Raw genomic sequence first — 10,078 nt, 5'->3', positions numbered from 1 at the left:
GAGAATAATATCCACAAATAGTTACTGTAATTGTCCAAAGAAACACCATACTTTACCTGAATTACAGAATCCACATGACAGCTCTGTGTAGTTGTTTGGACACGTGCAGTTTTCAACATATCCCACTTCTTCACCAACACCTTTAGTGGCAGATCCCAACTTAGCATTTATTGTGATGGATCCATTGGCCTTAAAACGTCCATGAATTTGAACAGAATCAATGCCCACCAAGATACTCTGTAGTTCATATGCTGTTAAGTTGTTGAGGGTGTAGTGTTCATGCAGTCTAACATGATATTCCTTGTTTGACAAGGATGGCTGAGGTAAGATGTTAAAATATGCTTGTCCTTTGCTGTTTGATAGTGTGATGTTCCAAGTAGCATTCAAACTGTCCACATCAGCATAATTCATGGTCATCTTGAACAACTGACCATAAGAAGGAAGCTGGTTACCTTTAAAGTTTTTCTTGAAAATCAGTTTGACAGAACTGTCAGATGTAAATTCTATGTTAAAGGAGTCACCATTATCAAAGGCACCAAAGTTAGGTAGTATACCAGAAAGATCAATGTTGTCCACTGATGAAAAATTGGCCTTTATATAGGATTCAACAAAGCCTGCAGCTGAGGAGCACACATCAGATCGACCAAAACAAAAACAAGGAGAACACCCATCTGGATTGTTGGGGTCACTGTTGTATGTTCCATTCTTGCATCTCTCACACTTGTTCCCTTCAGCATTGGCCTTGCATGTACAGATCCCTGTGTTGAGGTGGCACTGCAGTGTACTAGAACCTCCCTCATGGCAGTTACAGGGCCTACAAAGCACAAAAACGGTTACTCAGTGACACAATGACTGTATACAAAATATTCCTTGGTCTGTTTTCTCTCATAAGGTTAAGTTTTTTAAAAATGAAAACAGTCGACAAAGAAGTGTTCTTTTAACAGTCATAGAGAAGAAACCACAGTGTAAGCAGAGTCTGTTTCAATTCTTAAAATTTGAGATGCTTCATGCAGGGCTTGGAAAAAAGACTTAAATTCCAGCAGTATCTTGAAACAAGCAGCTCTCAAATTTTGTTTGCCTGAGGCAGTTGCATGCTCGTCTTAGTTTTTACAATTTAGTTGCCGGAGCCCTTGCCCATCAGGTAGGTGACAATGAAAAGTTGCCAGGCAGAAAAATCTGCCTCTCTTGGATGACCGAGCTCTACTCATGGCTCATGACTGCTGTTAACTGCTAACTTTCTGTTCACATTTGTTTTGTTGAAAAATGTAACTTATCTACATGTACAAATGAGACTGCAATATACTTCTTATACTTACTGGCATCCCTCTGATGTAAAATTGAAGAAGTTTTCACGACACATGTCACATTTTGTACCAGTGGTGCTGTTCTTGCATGGGCAGACTCCATTCCGGTCACATTGAAGATCTGCAGAGCCACTAGCATTACATTTGCACTCAACGCATCCCTTTCCCGTGTGAAAACCATAGTAGTCTGCATCACACCTGCTGCAGGTCCTTGTTATAACACCAGACCTGCAAGGACACTGGCCAGTCACAGGATCACAAACAAGATCTGAGGATCCCAGGTCACTGCATTCACAAGCTGAGAAAAACACAAGCAAAAAGTTCTATCAATCCCAAGTAAGTTTAGACACCATGATTCCTGAATACTGGTGGATTTAGGATACCATGTTTTTCATGTATTGTAAGCAGTTCTAAGCACTCCTGGAAAGTCTGTCATTCTGCAGCAACTGTGGAAGAGTCTGTCATTCTTGAATCGGGCTAAAGAGCCATCCTAGTCACTGTTTGATTAACCAGTGATCCCTACTAAGCTTGGCAGAAACCCATTGTCTATTAAGACAAGGAAGCCAATAAATAAATGGTAATGACATCTTGGCATGATAACCTACATATTAGCAATACTGTGTAAATTGTGGTTTCATTGTATTTGTAAGCAAATAGTCTGTAAAGTATGACTACTAGTAATTTATCCATACCCATACACTGAAAACAGGGTGTCTTAAAGTCTCTAAAGTCAGGTGTTAAAGAACTATCTTGTTACTTTTCTGGTGAACTAAACATACCTGTACATCCACTATCAGAGAAGTTGAAGTATCCTGGTAAGCAACGATCACATGACTGTCCTGTCACTCCCGGCTTGCAGTGACACTGACCTCCTAGCTGACGACAAATTGTGCCATTCTCAGTTCCTGTGCTGTTGCATGAACAAGCTAAAGAATTTAAAAAAATTAACATGGTCAATTAAATACATGTACAGTGTACATGAGAAACAAAGCTTTGTAACTTACCTTATTATAGGAAATTACTTTTTACTGTTATTTTCTGCAATATTATTTGTTAAGTGGAGCATTAATTTCCAAGACCTTAATTCCATTCCAAAATACTGGATACTGCATGGCTGAACACATATAGAAACTAGCAAGCAACATCCTTCTCTTTTCTGTACACCATGGTACAGTCTTTTACAATGTAAAAGCCTTAAAGATATGTCATTTGCAATATTTTTAGTTTATTCTTGCTTTCAGAAGAGGGGTACAGCAGCCAAACTATTTTTAGAGACATCACAAATCACATTAATTTTCTTCATTTTTAAAACATTGCCCCATCCCTGCGTTAATTCAAAGAGGGTTCCCCCCCCCCCCACACATTAACTCTAAAGCTCTTTTCCTTTATTTAAAACAAATTTTCCCTCCAATTCGTGTTAATTTCAAAGACCTTAATTTAGCAGAGCATTAATTACCTACTAGAAGATGGTTTTCCATGTTCTATAAGAAAATAATGCACGCTTGAGGTCTATAAAAGCTGCTAGTGGATGCCCGAGCCGTAAGGCGAGGGCATTCAGCTGCTTTTATAGACCTCAAAAGTGCATTATTTTCTTATAGGACATAGGAAAACCTTCTTCTAGTGGGTTTAGAATATAGCATTAAAAAGAGCACAGAACTTACAAGACTCGCGGTTGCTTACGGCTGCTCACGGTATTTACAAACGCACGCAACATCGGTAAAAGTGAAAGTTTAGTTTATTATTTTCTTTGGCGGCTTCTTTATAATTATAAATAAACCAAGATACCATTTCATTCATATTTCCTATTTATAGTCCTTTCTCCGACTACCAAAAGATTCTCACAAAGCCGACACATCTAGTTGAAATATTTACGCATTCAAGCCTACTTCAATTTCATTCAAATGAAAAATTTCCATGCGTTCGTTTCGCAGCAAGTTTTTTAAATTCGCCTCTAATTTCGATTTAAAAAGAACAAAAGTGGAGTGTTCTGTCTTCAGATTGTGGCTAAAAAAGGTTTCTTACCTCAAAGCGTTTCTAGAGTCCAGCTTGTTTTGCTAAATAGTTTCCAAACAATTTCGGCAGTTCACGGCAAAATAGTGGCGTACACAACTCCAAAGAACAACAGCAATTTTCAACGATTCTTTCTTAATCTGTCGCTTCCTTTGGCACTGTCTTACTTCCATTTAAGCATGTAAAACGTTTCTGATAAAAACTTGCTGCTTTAAAGCATCATTTAAACAACAAAACAAGAGAATAGAGGCGAAGTCGACGAAGTCGCGCGTTCAGCAAAATTCGACAAACAATTCGCACATCCGGGGTACTGGGCTTCTATAGTTTTCAGCTATGTTCTATTAAAAATAATGCCCGCTAGAATTCCATTGCGCGTATACAGCGGCTATATTCTAATTTCTTATAATAAGGTGACAAGTTTCAAGTTCAATCAGAAATAAGACTTACCAATAGCTCCATCAAATACTTCAGCCATGGTAGAGAAAGTGACATTCCTACAGATGTCAGAGCTATTTTGTGACCCAGCAATGGTGGTAGAATTATTCCAACAATCTTCAATTTGTTGAAGTGCCATACCATGAACGGAGCCAGTGTCTTGAGCAATTTCATAAATCCTGACATCTCTCACATTTGGAAGCAAAATTAATGAGTCTATTTCTATTGTTGAGTTAGAGTACATTCCACTAACATACGTCAAGTTCAAATGATACACTCTGCCTCCAAGGAAAGGAACAGCTTCTTGCGATCTCCAAGCTAACCCAGCTCCATGAGGTAGGTGAGAAATGGTAAAATTGTTTGTTGCATTACAATCTGATCCAATGCAGGAACTTACAGAGAGCCTCAGAGTTACATTAGCATCTTCAACACTAGTATAGCGAATAACTATGTAGAAGTCATTAAAGCTTGTGGGTGGATTGACAGTGAAAGAAATAAACTGGCCGAGTCCAATCTTTCCGTAACCTCTTCCAGTAAATATTTGATCCACTCCAGTGAAGTAAGATGTGGCAACATAACTTCCCCTGGCATCTTCAGCTTCATATTTCAGATGGTAAAAGGAGGCAACATAGTAGCCCTTACTAACTTCAGTACAACGCTCTCCTTGAATATGGCTTCGACACAGACAAGTTCCTAACCAAAAAAAATATTGTTCAGTTTACAAAGAGTTGTAAGGAGAGCCACTGCTGTCTCTCACTTCCCATTTCCATTGTAAGTTAACATAAAAGTTTGTAATTTTTTAAAAATACTCTGTAAAAAGGTTGGGAGGAAAATAAAGTTATGTTATGTTGTTATGTTAAGTATGGAGTCAATTCTATGTTTGGTACAATTTGCAGGTTCTTTTAGTTTACTTGTGAATTCACAAACAGTTTGTGTTTTTTTGTTAATTAGTTGTTGTAATTATTATTTTTTTGTTTAATATTGTTTGTGTCATATCCTGTTCCAATCTGACAATATAGCTGCAGCAACTTTTATTCCCGCCCCCCCCCCCCAAAAAAAAACAATAATAAAATAAAACACACATAATTTATGCATAATATATCCAACAAAACATTTTTATACAAACCATTCTCTTTTTCACAGATCTCCTCAACACTTCCACCATAATCACAGTCACACTGAATACAGTCTACGTTGACAGCTTTAGGAAATGAATAGAAACCATCTCTGCACTCAGAGCATGTAAGTTGATGAATATTTTTCTTGCAAGGACACTGGCCTGAATCTTGATTACAGCTTAAGCTTCCATTTCTTGTGCCGTTATCATTACACTTGCATTCTACAATGAAATGATTTTAAAAAGCCATAAATTATTAAAAAAAAAATTACACAAAATTTTATATTGTGTACCAACTAGGCAAGTGCTATTTTCCTCAAGTCTGTTTCTATTAGGCAATATGATAGTAAAAGAATCAATGTATGACTCATGTTATTTCTTACCTCGACAATCCCCTATAGGATGGAGTCGAAAGCCCCAGAAAGTATCCTCACAACCATCACACTGCCGACCTGTCACATTTTGCTTGCATTCACATTGTCCTGTTGTTTGATTACATGACCCATTGTTTGTAATTCCAAACATGTAGCAGTCACAGGCTAAAATAAAGAACAAAACAGAATGTTAACCCCTGTAAACTTACACAGTTTGCATACAGTAATATTTTAGGTATGCAGAACCTTTAAAAAAAGAATAGTAATATTAAGGGATGTAGCTAAAAGTCAACTTCTGGTAATTTTCACTAGGGGAAAGAGAACTTTTCACTGGCCAAAAAGAATATAGTAAAATTTATGACTAGTTTTGAAGAAAAATACCATCCTACATTGTTTAGTAATTATAAAAAATCTTTACAATAGATGACATTATGCCTTTGGTTTACGACTTTGCTTGCATTCACATATAGTTGGACACATTGTCCAATGAACATATATTTCAGGAATTCATTGCTTCAAATTTACATGTACTAAATACGAAAACAAATACAGCAATAAGAATTACTCACGTAGACACACTTCAGGATCATCAAGGGGCTTGCTCATGTTACGATAGAATTTGTCCACACACTGCTCACAGAACATCCCTGTGGTGTTGTCGTAACAGTCATCACAGATACCATGGTCCAGAGTCTTATTATAATGGCAGCTTTTTGCATGTTTGTAGCACTGACATGCTAAGATAACAAGGAAAAGTAAACAATGAACAACAAACTTGACAAAAAAGTTCAGCCAGTGTAACTAAGTTTTACATGCCAACTAAATGCTCTAACCAATGCAACAACATGATTGCATGTCGCCCCTCAATTTTAGACTTTGTTATAAAAATTGCTTTCACTTATGTGACATTGAAAGTTAAGCATACTACCAATCAACTGATAATCGATCTAAAATGTTTAAAAGTAGACGAGTAACAAGGGTAAGACATTTGGTAAAAGTTGAAAAGCGATCTCTGGTTAAAAATTTGTTTAAAACAGCTTTCGACTACCACTCTGTAGTCTTTAGCGAGTAAATCTGAAAATTTTAATGTGTTAACTATTTTTCGTGAACTTCTTTAACTGTTGGATGTTTAAAATATGACAAAATAGATAATTAAATCAAGGTTATCATGAACATTTTTAACTTAACTGGTTAATTGGTATCTGATATCTCAGCTAAAACAATAGCATTAAATATCTACATTGTAAATGGTTCATTATATAACAACTGTGTAAAGATAGTACCAAGCAGGCTGCCTGGTTCTGATAACTCACCCAATGTGTTGTCCCACAAAATGTACCATACCCCTCCCACAGAACATTCTCTTTTGGTTTGATACCCCCCCCCCCTTCTGGAAATTCCAGTTTAGCATCATACTTTTCTTCAAACAATTGGCCTTTAACCCCCTATCCACCCCCCTCCTTTCAACTTTCCAGTGACCCTATTAGAGTGCAAATGGATATTTCCTGGAACAACACATTTTGGCTGGAACAATATATTGAGCCTCTCAATGGGTATTTCCAAAAATCAGACGTGAGCTCACCACAAAAAAAAATAAAGATCTCGAGATTGAAGCGAAGGTCTGAATTGACAAAACATGTGATCAAATTGAACACTTGAAATAAAATTGTCAAAACTAGTAAACACTAAGAAAAATCTGGAATTTCTGATTTTGGCATTTGACCACATTTCACGAAAAAAACGAAGATCTGCTTTAAAATATTGAAGATTTGCAAAAAAATTTGCAAAGAAAACGAAGACATGGGTACACATAGTGAGGCTCACATTTAAGCTGATTCATCCCAGTTAAGCTGGTGTGCAAGTCATTGTATGTGTCAAAAGAACATTTTTGTCAATACGAAAAAATGTACCTCAGAGTGTGCAATAAGGGCAGCGAATGGTCCGTCAAAAATTACACATCTCCAAGAATAATTTCAGTCAAATCTCACCAGTCTTACCATTTCATATTTTTTTTAACATGTACAAGCACATCTCTGCATCTAAATCTCTTTTTTTAAGGCATAGAGAGTCTGTGGCTCGCAGAGAAGATAGTCTGGCCATCTCACAGAGTCTCGGATTAAACTAATCGCTGCCCTCTCACAATGCATGTGGAATGATTGATTAATAAAATTTTACTCCACACCACAAATCTTTGATATATTTACATAAAAGAAGTTTCCAAGTGACATGTTTGTTTTGATATTTCAAAATGAAATATTTCCTCAAGATTCCAACAAGCAGCTACATGTATGTTTTCTCTTTTTCAAGCGATAAATACATATTGTAAGCCCCTTTGGCGACACGGCTTATGTGTAAAGTATCCAACGGTAACTGAAATTCCATTATCGTCAAGATTTATAATTCTTCAGCATTGACTTATGACACGTACATTTGTACTTCAATACACCCCAAGACAGTGCGCGCAAAGTAAAATAAAAATCTTATTGCAATAAACCCTAAGAATTATCATTTCAGCAATCATGAAAATTCAAAAACTCAGTTAAATGATAACGGTTAAACGTTGTAACGCATTATTTTAAAACAGACGCGTAATTTTAAAGGCCGCAAAGCCACAAACAATAGATATTAATCTACAAGATAAACTCCATCAAAATTTGCAAATCGCGCGAGGTGTAGAACGATTAGAAACACTTGAACATTTTCACGAAACGAATCCGTACAGTTTAACGTCAAACAATTCTCAAACTTTGGTGCTTTCACCTCGGAAGAAATTAAATTCTTGAAATGGCGAAATCATTTGTCGAAGAGCCAATCTCCCATGGGTTTCCGACAACAAAGGCTTCGGCATCAAACGGCGTTATTCAAACGAATTGAAAGAAAACATGATTCATTGAATAACTAAGCAGCTGATTGCAGATTTTTTCTGCGAAAATTGTCAAGAAGCCATCTTTTATGCGAATTTTACCAAAAATCTGTTGGAGTGACGACTTTGATGAAATGGTTTACTCTTTACTGCTTTACAAATATATATTGTCATGGCTGATAAATGCAAAATCAAAACCGCGGAGAATGAAGTGGGTTATACCGCTTGCACATTACAAACCATGCGGATATATACATGTAGCTTGCTCTAAAGCAAGAAATCCAATATATATGTTTTATTTCTAAGTACCTACCTTCGCATGGATTAGGTTCACTGTCTGATGTGGCCGGCATCCAAGTCTTGTTATTATACAGTGGTTTACACCGCTCGCAGTCTTCACCTTCGGTGTTGTGCATACAGTCACAGTCCTTGCCTTTAAAATTCAGGGTAATCACAAAACGCTCCGTGCCCATGACACTGGCAGCGAGCAGTCACTCGTAGGTCTGCTATGGAGTAATAGTACTGATTAAAGATGTTCTCTACCTTGTTGTCCACGTTTTCCAGCCGATCTGTGCCAGGGTATAACAGCTGTAACCGAAGATCAGTGGCCGTGAAATACTCTTGAAGTGTTCTGTTCCAGAAGGCAGGCTTGGTGTACCGCTTCAAGAAATCGAACAACACTATGCCATTTTCTTGAGGGGTCGAAGAGCTATAATCTTCCACACAGAGAAGGCCAAAGTTACCGTGCGTTATGCTTTCGATTGACGTGCTTGGCATGTTGAATCGTTCGTTGCAGTCGTCTGCATAGTACTGCAAAGGCGACCATGTCATCCCTTTATCCGCAGACCTTTCGAGAATCATTTTGAAGGGTCGAGGAGACTTGAAGATGACACGAATTTCTCCAGTGATGGCATAACTCTTGTCGAACGAAATCGACACGTTAACCATCAAAGGCTCATCCGTGTAGTTGTTATTCTTGTACCATTCCCACCACGTAACGGACTGCCAGAACGTGCTAAGCTTATCGTCAGTCATTTTCTCAACCGTATGAGTACTTCTGTTGCACATGAAACACTGGTTTTGGGGCTTGAGACGGCAATATTGAGCCGGTGGATCGCCGCATGTACTTGTAGCATTTACCGTATGATCCACTAAACGTGCTGCATTCACAGGACCGGGGATGCATACTCCAGCCGAAGAACATTCGCCTGACACCTCCGCGAAAAACGCCGCCACGATCAAACATATGATCGCGATGATCTGTTTCCTTGGAGCCATGATCTCCTTCGATACCGCAGTGATCGGTGCGCTCGAGTTATTTGCGTCTAGTGTGGCACAGTTTACTTGTTCTCGATAAAATCTAACTCGATTAAGTCAACTGACTGACTGTTATTTCATGTAAAAGCTGTGAAGTTCGTTGTTTAAGCTTTAAAGAATAATGGAACGCACACTCCGGTTGGTTCCTTTTGTTGCAAACCCGTTGCCATGGTCACATGATGCATGACCTCATTTCAAACAGACATAACATTGACATAAGACATATTTGACTATAGGGAAATATTTCTTCCTTTTGAGATGTTACGCTAGAAACATAGGTCAACATACTTTTAGAACAAAATAAATGGGGTTACTAAACAAACTGTTGATCTGTTCCGGCGAGCAAGTCAAATTCTCAACTTGCGAAGTTTCGAGCTTCGCCAGAGATTGAACACTGTCGCGCTCAAAAAGATACCGAAACTGCGAAAGAGATGTTTTATTAGTTGTAAACTCTGAGAAAAGGAAAATATTTTTAATTTTCAAGATGTAACCGTTGGGAAGAATAGAAAAATCAGAATATACCGTAAAGTTCCGAAGGTATTAACCCCCCTGTCCTGCACACCACCCTCGTTACTTTCGAATGTCGCTGCGCCTTTCCTGAGTCATTCCTGAATCTCTCCGCTGCTCGAAAATGAGCCCGAGCTCTCTCTTGTTCTTT

General features: G+C 37.9%; 1 protein-coding gene across 1 annotated transcript in view; it reads right to left on the bottom strand.

Moving 5' to 3' along the window:
• The window catches only part of LOC144628861 (laminin subunit alpha-3-like), a 41,197-nt gene extending 31,188 nt beyond the window's left edge, over positions 1-10,009 (bottom strand). Inside the window, 9 exon segments of the mRNA XM_078486967.1 lie at positions 57-814; positions 1,317-1,602; positions 2,084-2,230; positions 3,762-4,442; positions 4,876-5,088; positions 5,250-5,405; positions 5,810-5,977; positions 8,417-8,546; positions 8,548-10,009. Of these exon segments, the coding sequence (XP_078343093.1) occupies positions 57-814; positions 1,317-1,602; positions 2,084-2,230; positions 3,762-4,442; positions 4,876-5,088; positions 5,250-5,405; positions 5,810-5,977; positions 8,417-8,546; positions 8,548-9,381 (3,373 nt within the window). The 5' untranslated portion in view covers positions 9,382-10,009.
• Between the last annotated feature and the right edge of the window lie 69 nt (positions 10,010-10,078).

This window comes from Oculina patagonica, chromosome 1 (genome assembly GCF_052425735.1).
Source record: "Oculina patagonica isolate OP01 chromosome 1, crgOcupat, whole genome shotgun sequence".
In the NCBI taxonomy this organism is placed as follows: Eukaryota; Metazoa; Cnidaria; class Anthozoa; order Scleractinia; family Oculinidae; genus Oculina; species Oculina patagonica.
The sequence above is the reverse complement of the archived record's forward strand: the minus strand, read 5'-3'. Positions and strand labels throughout refer to the sequence as shown.